The sequence below is a fragment of the Lycorma delicatula genome, chromosome 11 (assembly GCF_047948215.1).
Source record: "Lycorma delicatula isolate Av1 chromosome 11, ASM4794821v1, whole genome shotgun sequence".
Lineage (NCBI taxonomy): Eukaryota > Metazoa > Arthropoda > Insecta > Hemiptera > Fulgoridae > Lycorma > Lycorma delicatula.
This window is the reverse complement of record NC_134465.1, coordinates 60,873,180-60,897,560: the sequence shown is the minus strand read 5'-3', so window position 1 is coordinate 60,897,560 and position 24,381 is coordinate 60,873,180. Positions and strand designations below refer to the sequence as shown.

At 29.2% G+C, this 24,381-nt stretch overlaps 1 protein-coding gene across 1 annotated transcript in view; it reads left to right on the top strand.

The window, feature by feature from the left end:
* crm (cramped chromatin regulator) overlaps positions 1-24,381 on the top strand; it is a 72,311-nt gene that overhangs the window by 40,597 nt on the left and 7,333 nt on the right. The window contains exons 11-15 of the mRNA XM_075378532.1: positions 1,721-2,035; positions 6,046-6,433; positions 10,997-11,275; positions 17,004-17,272; positions 20,615-20,751. Of these exons, the coding sequence (XP_075234647.1) occupies positions 1,721-2,035; positions 6,046-6,433; positions 10,997-11,275; positions 17,004-17,272; positions 20,615-20,710 (1,347 nt within the window). The 3' untranslated portion in view covers positions 20,711-20,751. The remainder of the gene's footprint in view (positions 1-1,720; positions 2,036-6,045; positions 6,434-10,996; positions 11,276-17,003; positions 17,273-20,614; positions 20,752-24,381) is intronic.

The window sequence follows — 24,381 nt, the reverse complement described above, 5'->3', positions numbered from 1 at the left end:
AAGCAAAAAAGACATCTATTCAGTGTCATAATCTTTTATAATGAACTTCCAGAAATTTAAATGCAAAAAATGAATTGTTAACACCAAATTAAAAAAGTGGATTCATGATAAAATGTAAATTTAAGATGCCTACACAAATTGTAAATAGTGTAAACAAACTATTATTGACAGAGACATGATTGTGATCATTTAGTTTTAAGTTATGTATATGTAAGTTTAAATTTGTAATTCCAATTAATATACAATCAGGTCTGCACATAAGTAAATAATCTCTCCTGTAGAATTAGTCTTATAATACAGCTAGATACTTGTACATACCTTACAAATAAATAAATAGATAACTAAAAAAGTGGTTCTTTTCTAATGGAAGATATATGTACATTATTATTGTTCACCTAATAATTGGTTAGGAAATCTACTTTGAGACCACTGTGTAATGGAGGAAAATCTTAAAATAGTTAGTTTTTGTTAATTTATATTAATATGTATTCTCTCCTTCAGAATTTATCCAACAGATTTTGAAAAAAATTTGGTTGTACGTTGTTCACAGTTTTGCATGTTATGGATTTAATTTTATGTATATACAGGTAGAACAGAATTGATTTAGTAGTTTCGAGGAGATATGAAAAAGTAATGAGAGTGTATATAGAAAAAATGTTTCTATTTTCTAACTTAGCAGTACACACCATTTAATAATAATTAAGTTTTGAAAATAACACCCTCAAGATGGGGCGGTTAGCTGCAACACACTATTGGAGATGATCTCTGAAGCTTTGTACAGCTTGTTCACACATAACATGGTGTATGACATTAACTTCTTCATTAATCCACTCTCTTAGGTCTGGTAGGGTGTGAAGCGACATTTAAATAACTTTCTTTCAGATATCCCCAAAGAAAAAAATCACAAATGCTAAAATCACGTATGACCATGCAGCCCACTCCACATCACCCCTCAGAGAGACCAGATGTCTGGGAAAAATTTCTCTCAAAACATTGAGTGAATTTCAGGCTGTGTGAGCTATAACCCTATCATGTTGGAACCACAAGTCAAGTGATTTCTTAAGACAGTCCATTTATATTTACTATAGTATGTTTCAACTATTTATGCCTTCTGGCAAATAGCAGATGGTAATTTTACTGTTTTAATTTTGTATTTCATTGTGGTTTTATTTTGCCTTTATCATACTCCATAGGCACTCTACAACTATTCTGTACTGTATAAGGAACATTTTTTCACTATGATTTTGTGTATTTTAATTGCTCATTGTATTTGTTTTATAATCATGTTATTTTACTTATATGTCTGGTTTTAATTGTTGATTTTAATTATTTTATATTGCTGTTACAACAACTAATAAAAATGCAGTTACTTTTAAATCGCAACATACAGCCTAACAATACTTGGAACATTGAATTTTTTCCAACTGGATTTAGTATGTTTTTTGTATGTCTTTTTTGTGGAGTTGCAGCAAGAAGCTAACAGCAAAGAAACAAATCCATTCCCATTGCGCAAAAAGACAGTCTTTAAACTAGTTTTTACAAGAATCAATGAACACTCCCTACCCATGTTGTTTTATTTGTATGACCGAGTGTATCCATTGAAACATAAATATTGTTGTGATATAGTAATATTTTTTTTTAATTTTACTTATTTAATTAATTTTTAAAATAAATAATTATTAATCTATTTATTTAATTTTATTTTGTTTATTTTTTACAGAAATTCGCTGGTAATGCTGTAAATATTGTACAAACAACTAATGTAACAGATGGTGGGTTATTTACATCAGCATTAACGCCATTCAGCAATGTACAACATTCTGGACAAATGGGAACTGCTTTAACAACTACTGTAACAACTACTTTAACAATGACTGCAGTGATATCAACTCCAGCTGTTAATAACAGTAGTAGTACTACAACTGATGTCTCTTTCATCTCAAAACCAGTCGCTGATGCTGTGTTTAAAAGACCTCTTATTGCTCCATCACAGCCTAAAACAGATAATTCTGAAGCATTCAAAGCTCAACTTGATGTGTGTATTACACTTTTAGCTTCTCTTTAAAAATAGTTTTATGATTTACTTGTTTTATATTTTTTATATAATAAACTGTGTTCCAATGGTATCAGAATTCAGAAGATGCTGTCAACAAAGAAATATTTGTATCTAGAAAGTTATATATTATCGATAGGTTTCATTGGAAATGCGGTATAGCTCCTAAAACAGTAACTTTTTGGGCTGAATGTCCAGCAGGAGAAATTTCTTAGAATTGTATGTTTTATCCAAAAATGTTATGAAGATTAGTGATTTTTATTTAAAAATTGAAGTTGGCTGCCATATTGGATAAATGGCAGAGATTTCATTCTGCTAGTAGGGTGTTAATACACTCAAAAATTGAGGAAAAGTACTTTATTTAAAGCTCTAGTTAACAAGATCCCAATAGTGGCACGTTTGAAATGAATGCTGTATAAAGAAAGGGAGGTTGTATGGGATCGATTAGAAGTATGTGTGGTATTTGATGATGAGTGTAAAAATATTGTTGTAGTAAAATGCTGGAGGCAGTTGAAAAATATTAGTGAGGTCTATATATTTTAACTTGTAGTATAATTTTTTTTCTATAAAGATGACCTCATTCAGAATTTGACTAGTATCTCTTATACAAGCTAAAAAAGAACTTACATCGCTGTACGTCAGCTCTTTTGCATACTCCTCTGTTAGGGTCTTACAGTTAGTTATTAACCTCATCCATCTTCAAAGCAGTGGCTTCAAAGTGCTCAAAGCCAAATATTTATTTTGGTGAAGAAATCGTAGTTATCTTTGTTTTTAAAGTCCTGACAAAGACAGTTTTAAAAAATTTCCCATGAACTGCTTAGGTAAAACATTTGTGTGACCTGGGAATAGTGCTGTACATTGCCATGCAAATATACAATCCCTTTTTATCATCCTGCATTTTTTTATTGGAGAACCTTTGAAGCTTTCTCAATGTGTTATAATAAATTTGTGTTTGTTGTTGGTTGTCCTATTCATTGAATTCTTAAGAGGGAATTCAGACATTCAATAATGACATTGACTAATTGACACTAATAGACTAGTAAAACATTATAGCTACCATTCAATTTAGCATGCTTGAATTTTTTGCCACTTTAGATAAATTAGTAGGTATCAATTGTTAGGTTGTAACATTGTCTCTGGATTCTTAAATTTGCAGATTTTTTTTTTTAAATTTAAATTTATATCCTCAACATAATTATCCTTATAATTATACTTTCTGAAGATATCTGTACTTGCTCAAATCTAAACCACTGCTCCACAATTCTGAGCTGCACCATAAATTTCAATTTTTGTGAAAAAAAAGTCTATAAATAAAAATAAGATTTATTTTGAAGAATCTTTTACAAAAAAAAAAAACCATGAGAATTACTTCAAAGGATTGTATAAAAAATAATCATTTGATAAGCTAATTACTAGTTGAAATTAAATTGAAATTTAGATGATAATAATAAGTCACAATGCATAAAGTAATTCCATATAGGTAATTTAAATTGAATAAATATTATTTATAATCAAATAAACACTTTCACTACCACTACTGTCTCTGGAAGAAGTTCAGTGTCATTGTTATACCATGTTAGGTTATCATTCATGACATTTATATGCTGCATTTTTCTAAAGAGTGAGATATTTCATTCGTCATTTTATTCCAGGCAATAGAAATCCATATTGCTATTGTTGAAAAATTTGCTTTTTTTATTTTCCAAAAGCAGTTATGTGGTCTTTGAAAAGCTTCATAACACAGACATCAAGTGGTGGAGTTGACTGGTTATACTGCCTGAAGTTTACCATAAAATCACAATCTTCTTTCTTTATTTTTCACTTAATCTACTAAATAGCCTTTTAAATGCATCCATTACAAGCATGTCTAAGTTTTCGGAGAGTTCTTGGTCTTCTGTCCCATAGAGAATTAACTCAGTCTTATACAATTTCAGAAGTCATCCAGCCATTCTTGTGGCATGCACTTTCAAGTCATTGGGAATTTATCATTTTTGAGCTTTGGTAATTTAGGTAATTTCTACCCATCTGCAGTAATACATAGCATTACAGTGACATGTTTTCATTTCATCTCCTGTTGTAATTATTTTAATTTCTTTTTCACTCTTTGAAGTTAATTATGTGGTATATCAAAGTTGCGATTTCATCTGTATTTTCAATATTCTGAATTTAAGAATATTGAATATGTGTTGCGTGAAGTCCAGTGATATGTCACTGAATTTGGATGAGCTTATCTTTAAAATCCGCAGGAAGTTTCTGACAGATTGAAGTTTTTTCATCTAAGAGAAAATCTTTCCCTAAATTTTCTGCACCAACCCCTTGATGCATTAAATTTTTTTATTTATCATTAGCTTCTCTTGGATTTAATTGTAACATTTGTATTCAAACTGGGAGTGTTTTAAATCAATCATCTTTTATAAATTGAGCAATATAATCATCTACTTGGGGAAATCTTTCTGTGAAACCCTTTGCCTTAAATTTACAAGTAAATATAAATCATGTTGTTTACGCTGTAGATGAACATTTTTTTCTTTAATGTTGAACTTTCTGGCAGATGATATTCCCATTTTCTTCCACATATAAAATCACCTTATTTTTTATACTGGTTTTGCAGTGAACGCTTCTTGATGCCATTGCTTATACACTGATAATAAGTTGACAAAAATATGGATGATAAGAAATTGCATTATATAAAAAAATCAAATTGTAAAAAAATGGAAATAGGTAATTACATTCTTCTAAGTTGTAAGATAGACTAAATACCTACTGAAGTTTACCACAGTCAGCAGCATTTTCCAGGTCATTATTAAAAACTAAAGGGTTGTTAATTTATAAACAAGGTGAAAGGACTCATTGTTGGCCCTTCCTTGGACTAGTATTCCTCATAATGTTCTGAAAAACTACCTGACTAAGAAAATAAGTTAAAACTATCAGTTTTCAATAAAAAAATGTATTAACTTTGAGAAAGGGTGTTTTTATTCTCAGTTGTTTAAATTCTTTTTTTTTAATATTAATGTTAAATAATACTAATGTACAGTATTGGAAAACAGAATTGTATTAGAATTAAAAACAAGAATTGGAAATCAAAAACCAAGAGAATTTAAAAAATCTATAATAAACCTTTTTTTTCAGCTTTGAAAAAATGTTTGAATCTAACCTGCGCCTGATATTTTGGATATTAAAAAGAGTGGGGGGAATGTAGCTTAGATTCGAGCAGATATAATAAAAAAGATGATAAAAGATGAATTTAAAAAAAAAAGGTCATACATTATTTTGGCATGATATAATCTGATTTGTCAATCTGTATCAAAGTTTTTCACATGAAAATTTTAAAAACTTTGTTGGAAAAAAAAGATAAATATATTCTTACTTTTCCTCATTTTTGATATGCTTCCTTTACTTTGTTTTTTCTGTATTCCTTATCTCTATCAAGAAATTTTTTTAAATTATACACTTCCATGCATATTATTATAAAAATATAAAGCTTCAACTCTCAAAATTCTTTGCTCTCAATTACCGCTAATTAAGCCATTTTCATAATGGGAACTATCCTTATGAAAAAGAGTAGTGCCTCTTTTTATTCAGGCAGCATTTTTTTGTAAGCTTATATTAATTTTAAATAACAATACATCTAAAAAAGGTGATATAAAATAAACCTTTTTAAAAAACTAAAACAATCTTCAAAAGGTTTTGCACAAAAAACTAAACATACTTTTTTCATTTTCTTAGATTTTTTTTTGTAATAAGTTTTTATTATTAAACAAATTTTTCATTGTAGTACTTATATTATTTTATTCATAAATAAATTAAAAAGCTGTGGAGGAGAGATTATGTCCTTGAAAGTGGAATGTTATTGGTCTTTCTTCTATTTTTATTTTAGTGACCTTATTTCTCGAACAGATTATGTAAAAACTATTCCTTTCTTACATATGAATAACATTTTTAAAAATGAATTTTGCTTTTGATTTATTTATTTTTCTATGCTTGCTTTATAGAAATTTCGGTTATCTCGTTATTGTAACAGAAGAGGACGCACAACGAAAAATGTTGTTGTATCAAGAATATTACCACTTTTACCTAAAATGCCACCAAAAGTTATGGTAATTGGTAATGCTGGCGGTACTAACTATAAACCTATAGTTCCTGCACCACCTTCAACTGTTACCTCAGTTACATCAGTCGGATCTCCTAGTTCAATTTCTGGGCTTAATAATAATATTATTCAGCATCATCTTCAGCATCATAAAGCAAAATTAAATATTGATAGTAGTAATACTAATAACATCATTTGTTCATCTGGTTCAATACCTGTATTATTTTCACATTCAGCTTTAACGCCTGTAAATACGATTACACCATCATCACAGTCTACTACATTTATGGGTAAGTGTTATTACAGTAATTCTGTATTCTTTTTAATGTTGTGTTAAAGAATAAAACGTACCGTTTAATGTATTTCTGTTTTGTTTATATTGTATTTTTTATTTTATATAATTTATTAGTATTATTTTATTTATTTATTGTGCTTAGATGAAAGTCTGATTATTTTGTATTTCACTACTCCACCAAAACTATATTTTGGTGATGTATTATTTCGTGCTGTTTCATATGATCACACAGATTTTTATGAAGTATATACTTCAATAATTTGTCTCTTTATCATTATACAAATGACACTTTGTATATGATGATTTGAAAAAAGTATAATGGTAGAAATGGTAGGTGATATTTTCTGATAACTAAAACTATATAATATAATTATTTTAGAATTGTGTGACTACATTATAATAGAAAAATAGTTATAAATGTGTTATATACAGGGTGTCCCACAATGAAACCGACATACTTCACAGGTGTACTATCAAAATAATGAAAAAAGTTCACATAATCATAGGTCCAGAAACGCTTCGTTAGCGAATTACGGATAGCAAAATATTTTGCCCAGAATTCAGCTCTTCCAGTGAAATGAGATTGTACTGATGTTTTAGGATGTTAATTGAGAGGCATAATTAGTGATTTATTAAGGATTTTGATCTAAAAATTGAATAAAATAGGTTCTAGAATTGTATCTCTTATAGTTTTCATGATATCCAAAGTAAAACTGAAAAGTTTGTTATCTAAAAACTGTTTTTTTTAGGTTTGCAATACAATCCTTTGTTAAAGGATGAATAAATGCATAAAATTGATTAACAAAACTTGTAGAGAATTTAATTCTAAAAGTAGTGAAGTAAATAAGTTCAATAAAAATCAAATAAAATTTAAAAAATCAAATTTTACTGAAAAAGAAACTGAACAAAAAATAAATGGAATTACACAAAAAAAATTATCGTATTTAATTTTGTTTTATTCCTTTAAATTTAATTTTGTTTTATTCCTTTAAATTTAATTTTTATACCTTGCAGCTACTGTTCAAAATGATCTTGTTAGTTATGCAAAATCTAGTGGGACGTATAACATCAGAGGATCAATAACATGTATCAAGAGTTTTTTCTCTCAAGATAATAATGTACACTCTTAGTCCCTAATAAAATAAACAGTTTTATAATATATATATATATATATATTATATTTTTAATAGTAACTGGAAAGTTTCTGGGAAAAGAGAACAATGTTGAGGAATATTTAAAAATTGGAACTGAAAAAAATAAAATATCGTATGTTATAAATTAAGTACATGTTATTTGAATGTTGATTTTAAAGTTTTATGCTTGCAGAATAGTTATAAAAAATAAAAGAATGAGTTCAGATTAAAAAAGTAACCAAACCTTTGTTATGTAATTGTTTAGTGTCCTACCTAGGAATTATTCCTCAAAATAGTCACTCTCAAAATAGAGCCTTCTTCTACAAACTTATCCAGCAGGTACCTTCATTTCAAGACTTCATAAAAAGCTTCAGTTAGAACTTCTATTTACAAATTTCTTTTATTCTCCTCACTGTATCAAATTTTAGGCCTTTTAACATTGATTTAAGTTTAGGAAATGAAAAAGGTCTGCATAGGCCAGATCAGAAAGCCCAGATTTAATAGAAGAATATTCATCTCATTTATATGTATAAAATGTGAATTATTAATGTTGATTCTGCAGGCCCATTGTCTTGGTACAGTAACCAAGGTGTGATTAGGCTTATTAAAATTCACGTATCTTATTCATGGCATTTTCTTACAATCTTTTTAAAACTTTAAGGTAATTGTTTACATTTACCCTTTTAGGCCAGTTTACATTTTGCCCTTTCAGTAATAAGTAATCGTACTTTTATTGCCAAAAAAGTCATCGGCACATAACCTTGATATTTAATTGGACTTAATACAGATTTTTTGAACACTTTCTGATTCATTCTGAAGACTGAATTTTAGTTTCAACATCACAGCTGTAAAGTCGCTTTTTAATTCTTTAGAAATGTTATTGGCATCATTCAACAGCACTTATTAGAACATATCATGATTTTTTCATTCTTATCATATGAAGCAGAGAAGATATAATTACATATATTACCAGTTTTCTTTTTCTTTTTTATTAGATTTCTGTCATAAATCAATTGGTGTAATCATATGCTTTTTTTTTACACAATAAAACGATGATGTAAGTGCAACAGTATGTTCACTGTTGTGATTTGAGGGTTGTTTGAAGAGTTCTCAGTCTGATAAATGAAACAAAAGATTTTTCAGAGATTTTTTTTAATTTTTGAACATAATCACCTTGCAATTTGATACATTTATACCAATGATTTAGCAAATTTTTAAAACCCGCAATTTAATGCAAGTTATCCAATTGTAAAATAAGTCTGTATATCTCGGCTTTAACCTCATAATTTGAAGTGAATCTTCAACCAGAGAGCCTTTTCTTCAGGTTTGGATAGAGGAACTAATCTCTGGGAGCAAAATCCAGTGAATTTAGCAGATGTGGAAGTATGGAGTTTTATCTCTGTTGTACACAAGTGCATTATAGAAAGAGGAACTTACTTTTTTGATCAGATGTGGACATTTAGCCTGATTAGCACCCTTCAGTCAGTTCAGTAGTGAAGCATAATACTCCCCAGTGATGATTTTGCCTTTTTTCAGGTAATTTTAGACCACCAAATTGGAAATGCAAAAAATGACTTTTCCTGCAGATGGAACTGTTTTTGCTTTTTTGGCATGTTTTCACATGCTCCCACCCACTGTTTAGTCTCTGAAATGTAATGGTGAATCTGTATTTTATCTACTGTTATAAAACATTGAAGGAACTTAGGAAACTTATGTTGAAAAAGTTTAATTACTCTCAAGAAGTGTTCAGTGAAATACATTTCTGGTTCAAACAAACATGGTACCTGTCGAACTGAAAGCTTATTCATATTCAAAATATGGTGTAAAATATAATAGACATGTTCTATGGAGATGGTTGCAATGTCGCCAAGCTTGTATACCTTCAGTCGGTGATCATTTAATGCATCATAGTGAATTTTTGTGACAATTTCATAGCAGTTTTTGTCATTCTTAGTGTTCATCATCTTGTATATTTGTGTACATTTAAATGAGCAGCCCTTTTTTTACGACTAAAAATGAAGGGAAAGAATTCTTTAAAATGGAATCTAACTCTTTTTTTGAGTCTCCTTCAGGCTTAAACTTTTAAAACAAAGTACTTTATAAAGCTTGATCTTCAATTTTATACATTTTTCAAAAAAATGTCAAAACTGTTTGCTTTATTCAATTGCCACAAACAAGCAACTAAATGCACATGTCTGAACTTTGCACCATACGTCTAAAGGATCATACTTCTTTTAACATAAAATTATCATTATTGTTTATATACTTTGTAATGCTAATCTTTTTCTATCAGACTTGAGAGAAAAAAGCAAAGATTTAATTGGTGTTTTTAAAACTGAAAAATTGAACTCTCACACTTGAGTCTGTTAAAAAAAAAAATAATCAAATTTAGTTTTGCACAGCTGTAGGCAATTATATTAATCCACTATGATAACCACTGTGTAAGTCAAAACTGACATATCACACATATTCAAGTGTTTCATTATGAAGTCATGCAACTCATATGCTGCGACAAAGTAGTAAGTCACTGGTTTGCTAGACTATTTTCAAGATTACTGAATATATTAATATGAACTTTTATGCAAAACTCGGAAAAAAGTTTATAGAAACCGATGAATTGTTAATGCAAACTGATGGTGATGATTTGTTTATTTCTGTATTTTAGTGTTGTGAATGGTTTACAGAACTTAAATGTGGGTGTGAATCTGATGATAATGATCTCTCAAGAAGGCACCTGATGATCTCTCATCAGAAACCTCTCAAAATCAAAGAACTTGTGCTTTCTAATTATTGTTTAACTATACAGGAGCAGCGTATGAGTGAATGTCTGCCTTATTCTACCCATTTTTTATAATTTTATTTTCTAAGTCAGAAAATTTAGTTACTTCTAGTTTATTACTATTCCATATCTTAATATTTAATTTCCCGTTACTCTTTTTTCTGTTCCATTTGATTACTTTTTTATTTTCAAATTGAATTTCTCTCCTAGAATGAATTCATGCCATTCAGAATTTCTTCTTACTAATTTGTTTTCTGCCAAAAACATAATTAGCTTAGTTCAGCAGTTATTAGCTGTTTCATTAATTAGTTTCAATTAGCTTGTTTGTGAAATAACCAGTAACCATTATTTTTTGCTTTTTCTGAAAATATGTTGTTTTAATGTAGTTGTGTTTTTTTTTTTACTTGGAAAGATGTTTAAAGGTAGAAATATACATTAGGTTAAAAATTCATTAATTCCATATTTCAACTGTATCTTTAGCGGTAGCAGAAGTTTTAAGTTTGTCAGAAATCTATGTTACTCATATTAATGTTACTTATTATGTTGGTTTGACTACAGCATGCAAATGGTTAATATTAATTCATAATTTATAATATTTATGACATCTTCTGTAATTATTATATTATAAATGTATGGTATTTTACAGATATAGATAAGAAAGGGGTATTTGATAAAGTTTCATTATCACCTTCTCTTTCAACATCGTGTGATACAGAAAATACACGTGGTGTTGATACTAAAGGTGAAGATCAGCATAAAGCTGATAATTTTTGTAATGTCTCAGAATTTTCATATGTAAGTAATAACTTTTCTGAGTTAAATAGTGGTCAAGATTTATCCAAGCAGTCTTCAAAACTATCTTCAATTTCAGAACAGTTATCTAATAAAAATATTAGTAATAATAGTTCTTGCAAAATGTTTGATGGTGAGTATACTACTTATACATTTATTTAATTTATTATTTTATATTAATTTAAATAATAAATATTGTATTGTTTTTAAATAATACTTTTTAATCACTAGTTGGTTCACAAATGTGTTATTCTTATAGTAAAGAATTCCTTACTATAAGAATTATATGATATATTGTTAAAGATACTCTTGAAAATGAGTTTTTACTCAATTATTGTTTTTAAAGAGGTGAATATCATTTTGGGTTTAAGGATAGTTGCCAAATCAATTCCTAGCAGGTGAACATTAGTATTAATAGACTAGGTAACAAGAAAGACAAAATTTAAAGGAAGATGTATCTCTTAGAGATCCATCTTCCTTAAATAAAATGAGGGTTATTTAATAACCAAAGAGACAATTGGCAACAGAGGGAGTAAATATTTAATACAATAAATTGAAAATGTCACTCATTTAAATTGACATCCTTAATGTAGAAAATATCAGCAGTTCAGAAAGAATTCCTTTATTATAACCTCTTTAGTTTACTTTAAAATGTTGGTGGATGTGCGTGAAACATGTACTGTGGAAGGATAGTGTGCAGTGATAAAGCTTTTTATTTTCTTCAGATGTAAAACTGATCAAAATTCACCGTTAGATGTTAAACAGAATGGTAAAAAGCTGTATTAACCGTGCAATTTTTTTCAAATGGATTAAACAGTTTAAATCCTAGAAAACAAGTGTCACCAATTTTCATCATAGCAGAAGATTGGTGGAAGTTTTGACTGATGCTTTAATAAATCACATTCATGATCTTATTAGCAGGGAAGACATAAAAATTTGGGAAATTTCTGAAATTTCAGAGTGAGTATAAGCACGTATACCATTATCCATGATAAGCTGAATTACCACTAAATGTTTTTGAGGTATATTCTGAGACAGTCTATTCAATTTCACAAAGATACCCACATTCACATTAGTACAGATCTTAAAGAATGATTTTTAGTAGAAGGTAATGTTAATTTTTAATTGAATAAGAACTTGTGATGAAACTTGGATTGATCATTTTAAGGCAGAATCCAAATATAAAGAGAACAGAATGGAAACATCTGAGTTCATCAGCCAGTAAAAAATTCAAAATCTACACATCAGCTGGTAAAATGATGCCAACAGTGCTTTGAATCTATAATACCTAGTTTATTGTAATTATTTGAAGAACAATTTACAATTATTAGTAAGGACTGTGACATGCTCATAGAAAATAAAGTGAAACTTGCAGTAAGGAGGAAGTATCCTGGTACTTTCAAAAGACGTAATCCTTCTGCGTGGTAATGCCTGTTCCCCCATGTTGTTCAAAAGACATAGGAGACTACTCCAATGTTGAAGATGGATTTAAATATTTAGCCTTACACCTTACATTCTCGATCTCACACCATGAGATTTTTTGTGTGGTCATCAAAGAGTTTCAACGGTTTAGACACCAAGGTGAATAATTCTTTACTACTGAAATAAGAAAGCTCACAGAAATACTTGATAAGTGCGTAAACATAGTCCGGGATTATGTTAAGAAAGTAGCATTATTTTCATTGTCATTGAATAATTAATAATTTTTCTATAAAATCTCTTTGATTGCACAAGTCAACAAAAAAATAATAATTTGAAATCGAGATAAAAGTAGGTGAATTAGAATGTATTTTTTTATCCTGAATCTTAAAATGAAACAGTTTTCTTCATCACCCTCAGATTTTTAGTTATGTCCCTTTAAAATGTTAAGAAACTTCTTTAATATTAGAATACAAAAACAATAATGATTACAATTAAAATTCCTACCTTTATTTTGCGAACATTTACGTTTATGTTAATTTCTTTTTTCTTATCTCTTTTTATCATCCAGCAGTAATCACTTATCACAGATTCATCCCATCTGCCTTGATAACCTTGTTCTGTCTACAATATATCTTGGTAGAACCTTTCTCCTTGTTCGTCACTGATGTCAACCCAGTTTAAAGGGAAGTCCAAATAATAATCCAAAATAAATAAATTTTTAACAGCCTAAATTTGTGTAGTTCACTAAGCATTTATCATGCTTTTCAGCTTTTTTTCTTCCAAGAAAACCAGTAACAACAGGTTACTGGTTTTCAAAGATGTTTCTTTGAATTACTTCCATCTTTGAATGCTACTAGTTCTTATTTATGGCCCAATGAATATTCCCTCTTTTAATTTGGCTTTACTTAATTGAAAAAACCTCAGCTAAATATTTAAATTCATCTCCATCTTTATCTAACGCTTGTACAAAATTCTTCATCAAGCCTAATTTTATGTGTAGAGGTGGTAAAATAATATGATCTGCTTCGACCAGGAAATATTGACATCATTTTCCTTTCCTGGGGTAAACTATTTCTTTTTGGCCAGTCTTTTACTGTGAAGTGTTTATCTGTAGCCCGACTATCTCACAAACACAAAAAGCACTTATATTTTGTAAAGCCCTTCAGGAGTCAGACCGAGAAGAAGCCCCCTATTGCTTTCAGGTCGTAATGATTTGCCATGAATATTCATCATACTTAATAGCTCTTAAAATTTTACAGTAAATTTCTGTTTCGATTTCTATATACTGGAATTTTAGTGTTCTTGTTTAATAAATTCCATTCGTGAAGACGTGAACCTAGGAGTTCTGCATGTTGTTTCAACAAATACAAGTCACGAATTAGGTCGCTCAGTTCTGCTAGTGTGATGAGGTGAGGTTCAGTGTTTGATTCTTTTGGAATGTAATTAATATCTATTGAAGTGGAGAACTCATTTTGGTTGAGCCTTCTGGGGAATCAGAAATCTCTTTCCAAGAAGTTGGAGCTATCAAAATCAGTAATCAACACCACGAAGTCCTGGTCTCATAGCTGAACGAACATTTGGGTGTGCAGTATTGCTTTTATTGTTTGAATCGAAACCAGCAGTAACATTCGTAAAGCAAAAATAGCAGTCATCAAATTGGTTAATAGGTTCTCACCAAATAATAGGTATGCCAAAAGGCAAATGCTCTTTTTTTTCCTTTTAACCACTGGGTTAGTTTTACATAGCATTTGATACATGCTACATATAGAGCCCAGGATTTATCTTCGTCTCCCAAGGACAGTCAAAATAATGTTTGTTAGCAGTTTTCAGCAGATTCAATACTGGTTTTTGTTGACTTTTCATGGTGAATTCTCCGCAACCGTAACAAAAAATATTTGGAAAATTGTTACAAGCCAGATTTTTATTCATTGTAAAATTCAAAATGTTTTAATGAATGAAAGTAAACTGAAATATTACAGAAATACTTACTTAAACTTCATAAAATTGTTTCACCATGGAGTATAATAAAACACTGCGCAAAAAACACACACACACAAACTTAACAAATCTTTATGTTCAATAAAATAATACCAAAAGTTGCTCTGTTATAAAAATGTTTCACTAAATTTATGGCATCATGTATAAAACAGTTTTTATAATATGTGTATGATAAAACCACTACCACAACTAAAGAACACAGCAAGTCATACCAAGAGGTAAACTCATACTGAAGAAAATTTCATCACGTTGAATTATTTACTACTTGACTCACTGACATGTCTATACATGTCTGGCTTGACATGAAATGATATCATTCAACTGTTATGTGTCAAATATAAGTCTACAGCATACATCACAATATGAATTAGATGCGAATAAGCAAACATACAGATGTACTAACTTATTTGTATTGTTTGTTCAACGAATAATAGAACAAATAAATTTAAGGGGGTGTGACTTAAGAATGTTACATGATGGGTTGTTTCGGAATACATATTCAGATTCAACATATAAAATACTATATAGAACACCTACTCCCTTTTTAAGTTCTAAATTTTAAGTTGACCAGTGTTATTGAGTTACCATTATATTTTTTCAAATCAGTAGACAATTACATTGAACAAGATTACTTCAGGAATTTGTACATATGCTACTCTATGCCCTCATTTAGCCAGAAGGAGAAGGAAAACCATGGGAAAACTGAGAGATCAGTGTCAAAAAAAAATGAATGAATAAAAAAGAAAGTTAGTTTAAATCTACAATAATACATAACAGTAAATTTATGTAATTGCACACATATGCAAAAGTTATAAATAAGATTTTCAGAGAATAGCTTCTAGAAATTGATAAGATTATAAAGTAAAAAAATATTGACCAAAGCCATGAAATAGTTTCTGTAGATCATTTTAATGAATAAATTTTGGATGCCACTTTCATTGCTTGTTGTTAGTGTCTATTGGTAGTAATTTCTATAGTAGTTGGTTCTGTCCAAAATTTAATATAAAAAATATTCAGGAAGGAAAATAAATTCATAAAATAAAATAACTATTTTTAACTTGTTAAAAAAAATTATTACAATATAATATTTGTACTGGTTAATTAAAAAGACAGATTTATTAATTTTATTAATGTTTTTTTAAACACATGATTAGAATACTAATATTTGTTTTGTAAAATAAAGTATCTTAAATTATTTTTAATCTGTGTAGATATATAAATGGGTCAATAATTTATTAAAAATAGGAATAGAAGCATAATAACATATGTTTTTTTTAAGTCAAAGTATTGTGTTGCATCAGTGAAACTAGTTTTCTTGTCTGGTTTTATAGAGGAGGATTATTTTTATTTTAGGAGTAAATGATATGTAAGCATCATTCAATAAGTGAACAAAGATTTATTATTAATTAATTACAGATGCCAATTTTTATGTAATTTTTGATGTTATCTCTCTTATTCACTATTCTTTATCCAATCTCTGTGAACTTTTGTGTTCAATTGGCATATGATTCTTTATTGAGCGCTGAACCATACTTACTTTGTTTACCTTCAAATTGTCTTTGATATAAAGTAAATGCAAAACAGACCTGATAGGCATTAATACATTGCCTCAAATTGGATTTATATGTAAGAACTTACAATCTAATTCAGTTTTGTATCTTGCATTAGTTCGGTGATGTAGGGCAAGATTGTGTTGTTGATTCCTTTACTCAACAATCCGTATTGTTTAGTGTGAACAGCGAATTTCAAATTAGTTTTCAGCAATATCAGCTGGTTTTACATCTTCAAATAAGAAAAATAATAACTCTTCTAAGGTGAAATTTAATAATGGTATGTTAATGTTTATATAGGTATTGATAATGTACAAAATGTGTGCAGGTTGTAATAATTTACTTACTGCTTAGCACAAATTTACAATGTTGACTTACACTTGACTAGTCAAAGATATTTCATTACCTCCATACACAATTGGCTGCTGCTTATTTATTGAATGATCCTTGTGCATATGTATGTATGTGTATATATATTATATATGTATAATTTTTCAAAATAATTTCCACCACAAACTTCTCCATCCTTTGAAACCAATCTTCAAAGAAACCCTGCCATGTTTCATTGAAGATCTTTGCATACTCATTGTCCCAAGCCCTTAGGAGGTCAAAACTTTCCTAGTGCCCTTTGAATATATATATATATATATATAATAGCACATTTGTAAATATAATTGCATTAATGCATATACGAGTAAATATAAAGCTCTTCTGAGATGTTCCAGGCATTGTGAAACTATCAGGTCGTAAGAATACAACATTAATAGGATTCTCCTATTAGTTATTTGATTTATAACTGTAAACATTTTTTTTTTTTTTTATTATTATTATCATTCATTATATGTAGCTTTTGTCATGTGCCACTTTTCTTTTTTTTTTGTTTTATAACAGGTTTATTAACTGGTGTTGATATAACTTTATTAAATACAACAGAATCTGTCTCTAATAACAATAGTATTATTGATAATAACTGCTCAAATACACAGAACATTGATTTACTGTCAAATCCGCCTAGCCCAACAAGAATATTAAAAGAAGAGTCTATATTAATAAATAATGATGATTATTCATTAAGCAGTTTACTTGGTCATTTAGAATCACCTGTTAAGGAAGTCACTAAAAATAATGCAACTTTATCAGATGATAATTCATTACCTGATGTAAGTATATTTTTTATTATTATTGTCATTAATTTTGTAAGTTTTTAAAACATTCATCTATTAACATTAATGTGGAGACTGGGAATTGAATTAAGTTTTGTTAATTGATAAATATAAGTGTTAGAGTTTATCAGATAGTGATGATTTAAAGCGATGTATTATGATAAACAATTATTTAGTGTTTAAGGTTGTCTGTGGTATTATAGAAATGTATTAATATAAAATAACTGAAATGGTTTAATAAAACTATTTTCCTAATTAATCATGATTAATATTTAAGAATAAGCAATCTAAACAGTTTTGAACTAACATATGTGGCTGGATCTAATGTAATTACATGTTACAAGATTATTTGTTCTTACTAATAACTGTCTTCAGCCATTTACCAGCTGAAAAAAAATTAAGAGGATTTATTAATAATGTTTTTGAAAAGTGTCTGTAAAGGTGTTAATTATATAATGCTGTGTAGCCATTTTTTAATTTAAAATCTTATTAGAAAAATTACATTCATAAGTTGAATTTAAAATACTTTTAAGTCTAAAACATTGAATAATTTTTACATCTCTGGTAACTATGATAAATCTAAAATAATCTATTTGAAAAATAATGGTTCTTAAATTCATTACATCCAATACAGTTTTTCGTAATTACTAATTGTTTTCAGTAGAATTCAAAATTTTAGGTTGATGTTTGAGTCTTGTTAATGTACGCATGTGAAATAGTATTTATTTTATGGGATAATGGGTCGGTAACAGATTTCAATGAGTAGTGGGAACCAATCTTAAGGAGTGACAGGGAAATCTATTGCTTGATGGAATCTTACAGTTGTGCAGTAATTAGTAATATTCAGTAAGCATTATAAACAGCTGTTTAGTGAAAGAACGTGTATTGAGAGTTAATGCAAATCAGTAACACAGATACAAAGATTTCAGCATGAATTCAATGAGTAGCACACAGGAATTCCTTTGTGAAATGCTATTTTTAAGTGAAATAACATGGGTTTTGTTTGAGATTAATTTGTTACACGAACAGTACATAATCCACAATTCAGTCTAATTTTTGATTGTCCAACTTATTCTTACAGGCATCAATCACCTCTTTTAAATATATCAGACAGAAATGTTCAATTTATTCTACACTGTGATCTCAAATTTCTTTTATTTAAAATTCAATTTCTTTATAAACTTCTGGATGCCAAGAAAGAAGTGCTATTAGAATTCTGCATTCAGTTTAATGAAATTCTGAATCGATATTTTAAATTAGCTAATCATGTCAGATGAAGCATATTAGAGGTTGTGTTAACAGAAAAAATTTCCATTATTAAGAGTGGCAGCGATCCAATTCAGGTACACAAACAACAAATGCAGAGTGCAGCATTATGCAACGATATATCTGCATTTGGGATTATTGTTCCACACGTTTTTGAAGATGGACATGCAGTAAGCGTGTTACTTCCAAGCAAAACTGAGAAGCGCTTATGGTATTGGGATGCCTGTGTGACTTAACAGTGAAATTCGCTTCCAACAGGTTGGTGTCAAACTATAATAGCGCATACTATTTGAAAGAAAAAAATGAATGTTCTGAGAGATTTGTTTCCCAGACATCTCACTTCCTGTTTTGAGACATAAATTGGCTGCCTTAGTCTCTTGTCTAACTGCTCCAGGCTATTTCCTTTGGGATACCTGAAATTTAAATTGTTTTTAAATAAGTCGCAAACCATTGCGGATTTGAAAAATAATATAATTGAAGAAATTAGACAAAAAATGTTTGAGCCTATCTTAGAGGAGGGGTGAGAGAAATCCCAGTTAATTTACCTTCAAAGAAGCTATTAAATCAGATAACCTTCAACGATTTAAATTCCTTTTGTGCATGTGATCTCAAAAACATATGTAACATAGATTCCTTGTATAGAGAATGTTGCCGTTTGTCATGCTGATCTATTAATGCTGCTCAGTTTATGTTTATGCTTATTTAGTATTTTGAATATTTCCTCGTGATCTGGTCTCAGAATTTTCTGATTTCACCTCATATTATTTTAGTTATAGACTTAGAATAAATTATGATTTGGTATTCTGTACTATTTCCTGTATAAAAAACTGAGTCTTTGGCATAAAAAAGAGCTATTGCTATCTACTGGAGAGTGATTGATACCACTGATGAAATCAAGGAAGTGCAAGGGTTGTCTATAAAGGTACGAGATAACAGCTGTACTTGGGGAAAAAAATTTATTTCTGAATCTATATTTACTTTCTTTTCTTGCTAAAATAGTTTTCTTTTTTTTAAATAGTCTCTGAAAGTGCAATAAACGCTTCCAGTGTGATCCACTTCTCAAACACGAATTCCAAGCCACCTGTCCAAAGCACTTTACACTTTTCACTTCCATTGCTTTTACGACGTCTAGATTTGTCTCAATTTTTTGCTCTTTCAGATCCTTCTTCCCTCTGGGAACAGCCAGAAGTTGCACAGAGCTAGATCTGGGCAGTATGGTGGATAAGGTTCTACATCTTTGACATTCGAAAATTTGCAGACATGGAGTCACACATAATCGTGATGCAACAGTAGTTCTTTAATTGTTTTTCCAGAGCATTTTTTTTTTTTTAAATGAGTCAGCATTACCTTCACCACATTAATGTACCAGAGCATTTACAGTTGTCTCCGTAAGTACCTGATGTCAGTAAATGAATCCTTCATGATCAAATAAGATGGTCATCAAGACTTAAACTGCATGCAGCTTTCACACTTTTTTTCAGAGGTGGTGAAGGAAGTTGATTTCCATTGGGAGCTTTTTTGTTTTATCTCTGGGTCATAAAGGAACATTCAAGACATCAACAGTTACCACTTTATGAAAAAAATATGCTGCATTCTTCTTATAGTGACCCAACAATTCTTCGCATATAAACACGTGGTATTCCATTTGGTCAGGCATTAACAGCCATGGAGCTCAAAGACACACAATGCATCTACTCTCAGAATATTACAAGCACTACTTTTTGAGATTTGTAGCAGTTGCCCAACTGTCGTACAGCATATGACGATCTTCTTGAATAATAAGCCTATGTGTTCACCATAACATCGTTATGGTCAGGTCTTCCACACTCTCCTGTCTGGCCAAAAATGCAGCATTACAATGAAATATGTTACACATTACATACACTTTTTGTTAAATGCTTCTTTCAACATTTTGTATATTTCAGAAGCTGATTTATTTTTAAACTGACAAAACTGAATTGTGTAATGTTGATCAGTGTTTTTTTCCACGTTAGGCAATTACCCAACGCACTTTTTTCTAATTGAATAAGTAATATTTATTTATAATTAAACGTTTAATCTGTATTATTACAGCTGCATTCACTAATGTATGAAGATAGCATGGAGTTTATGGGAAAATTTGCTGATCTTGCTGCACATATTAATTCAGAAGCGAATGAAAACAAATAAGTGAAAGAGACTGGGAATAAATAAACATTTTATAGTGATAAGTATGTAAAATATTAATATTTGTTCTAATGTATAATGTAAATATGCATGTGTATTATACATTTTATTTATACCTAAAGAAAAGATGTTGTTTATATTTGTTGTGTTTAGTATGTACTGTAAAGTGTTAATTACGTGTGTAAAGTCAATTAATCATATAATAATGTATCTTAACAATTTTGTATGTTTTATTTACTGTTATTCTTAGTAATGGTATCTTTTCTCTTTCTATTTTATCAATGTAATAATTATTTTACAGTTATATTAGTTTTTGAGTCTTGCACATAATACTGTATATTTATCCATATTTGAGTCATATTTTAATTAAATTATAATTCATTTTGAAAATTAAAAAAAAAAACTTTTACATTAGTCTTGATAATTCAATATTTCATTATCTGTTTGATTCAGTAAAATGTATTGTTCATTCTTAGGCATTTCACCATACACTGTTTGTAAAAATAATTATTAAAACTTTAAAAAAAAATATTTAAGAAATCCTTCTGGGAATCTGAATAGCTTTATATGAATTCCTAGCCTGTGGATAGAAACATGATGGTTTGGAAACCTATGGTTTCCATCCATAGGTGAGATCCCTGATTGACTATTATTCTTTTCCCATGTGTATATTTTTTCCATTTTTCGTATGAATACTTTTAAAAAAATATCCAGTGTATTTATATTGAAAGTTATCTACAACATTTTAAATGCATGTTTTTATTTTTAAGGTTTTCAGTATCTTTTAAAATGTTTACAGCATGTTAATTCATTTTTTTTTTTTATAAGGGGAGATTGATAACTAAGATCTTCAGTGTTATAAAATATGTTTGAGATAAATGGGAAATAATGAAACTGATCTCAGAATAATGTAAATTTATTTTATTTTGTATTTTATCATTCTGAATTTCATTTCCATAAATAATTTCCTGGTTTATTCTTGATTCAATGACACACCATCATTGAATTTTGTTACTTAACAAAAGTGTTGACCTTTCTTAACTCAGGGAACAAAAAAAAAATTAATACCAAATCAGGGCTGTACAGTAGTAGTAAATGTAAAATAAGATGAATTTCACATTTGTCAGTTTCTTTGTTGCTTCACTGCTGCCGTACAGTTTGGAATCATTGTGATTCAATCAAAAAATTATTTTTTGTGGTTTTACTCTACATCTATATTTCTTGAGTGTTTTTTTTTTGTTTTAAGATGTATCAGTATCTTATGAAATTAATTGTTATTCTTTGCAGATATTTGGTGTGAATAATTTTTTGCATATAAACGAAATCTTAATTATGATTTTTTGTACTGAGTGATGAACAGTTTGACAATATCCTGTTGAGCTTTCATGGTTGTAATGATGAATACTGGTTGGTAATAATATTTGTCCTTGGCAGTGATGTTCATGAGAAAATTATCTCTTTCTTAATGATACTAGTTCTTGAAAAATGTTTTTTCTCTATAATTTTATGACCTTCCTTAATTGTTACTAGACCTATTTTTCAAAGAATTTTTTTGTAATTAACATCTGAATAATATATACTAGATATCACATTGACTAATTAGTCTCTTTGTTTAATTCATCAGTGCCTCCACTTTTCTGTGATTAGGTTTTCATGTGTTACTAAAATAGGTCTTCTGGATCTTTTCCATCAGATACCTTATTCATATATTTCATTTTGAGTCAGATGATGTATCGTACTCTGACATCTTGTTCTATCCTTCCCTCGTCCCTTCTCTATTACATTTTCCCCTATTACACCTACACTTACAGTATCTTCCTTAACGTAATCCAACCATCTTTTCCTTGGTTTATCTCTTGTTCTCTTCCCATTTGCTTCCCGATTTAACATTTGTAATGCCGCTCTTTCTTTCCTTAAGCTATAAAATGTTTGAATAAAGTCTACCTTGTTTGGTGGTTTTAATTCTTAATATTTTGTTATTTGCTGGTTCATTGAGATAAGTAAAAGTCCTTATTTAATTTATATTCCAAATTACTTTTATCATAATCTTTGAACTTTTACTTCATATGTATGACATTGTTGTAAATTAATCAGTTGTGCATTAATGATATGAACCAATTGAGTCTGAAGAATTTACATACCCAAACCAAGGAAGTCTCCCAATCCATAGGATGCTTTGCTCTTCCTATTCTATCTAACACAATTATGCTTATTGTGTAGGAACAGTTTATTTAAATTTAACTTATATATTCACGTAGCTGGTAAAGACTAAAATTACACCATTCATTACAGTGATTTATAAAAGATAACTTCCTATTGCGGTAGTCCTTCATTAGGCTATATTCTTATGTTTATAAATTCAAATTCACTGTAACTTGCTGATACATCTTGATAAAGATCTCTTCGTAAGTATTGGACTTCATTTTTTTAATGCTGTGAAGATATGGCAGCATTTGGCTTTTTAAAATTCCTTTCAAAAAGAAATAACATACAGAAAAGATCATATAATTGGTCCAAAGCTTGGTTTTTCTTATTTTTTTACACTGTGGGCTGTAATTCCTTCCTACTGAAATCATGTTGCTGTCCTATTCTGAAGGCATAGTGGCCATTGGATATCACTTTCTGAAAAATACAGCCTTTTATTCTTTTCTTGAAACAGCATCACCACATCATTACTTTTTCGTTATATAGTAGTTTCTGGTTGTACAAGGCAAGGATTTTTACAGCCCATTAGCAAAGTTCTGTTTGTAAAGTTACTATTTAGATGAAAATAAGCTTCGTTAGACATCCAAAGATTTTCCTAGAAATCTTTTTATTACATTTCTCTAAAGACTGCTTAGAAAAGATAACTCCAGACTCAGAATGAACTCCTAGACTGCTTGAATCCTTTATAGATGAAAGTTCAAATCTCTGGTCAATATTTTCTTTTTAAAGTATCATAAACTGTTAATTCTGAAGGAATGAGGCCGACTGCTTTGACAGTTACTGGTATTTGGATATTTTTCTGTTAGACCTAAATGCTTGCTCAGCACTGAACCCATTATTTTAGAATTTTCAAGACATGTATTTATAGTATGAGCTGATAGTACCAGACCCTACGACGCTTGAAAGTTGTAACAACATTTTCATTCTTCATTGTTACATTTAATAATCACTGTTTTTATATAAAATGGCTTTTCTGTAAACACATAAACCACTTCCAATTAATGCTTTATCGTAAATAAATAACTTTGACTACAGAACAGAATTTTAATAGATCAGCTAACTCAAACTATGGCTGTGTAATGAATGATATAAAATTGCTTGTTCCTGTGCACCAATCTGTGTTTGTGAAAACCCATACCTCTATAAATCTTTCACAATCCATTTGTCTTACTGTTTTTTACATTTTTCAAATTTACTAAATAAAGTTATAGAATCTAAAAAATTTAATGCGTATAAATGTTGTATGTAATTTTTTTGTAATTAACTTGTTCAGCAAGGCACTGGATTGGAAAACAAGTGTATTCACTAAGCCTGAGCTTTATGTCCATAAAAAACTTGTTTACATTTTAAACACATCACCTGTCATCGTGAAACTACCTTTTTTATATCTCCATACCATATTGTAATTTTTGAAGTAGTTTTTTATGTTTATTTAGTTCGAGACAAAATTTTTATTAAGAAAATAACGA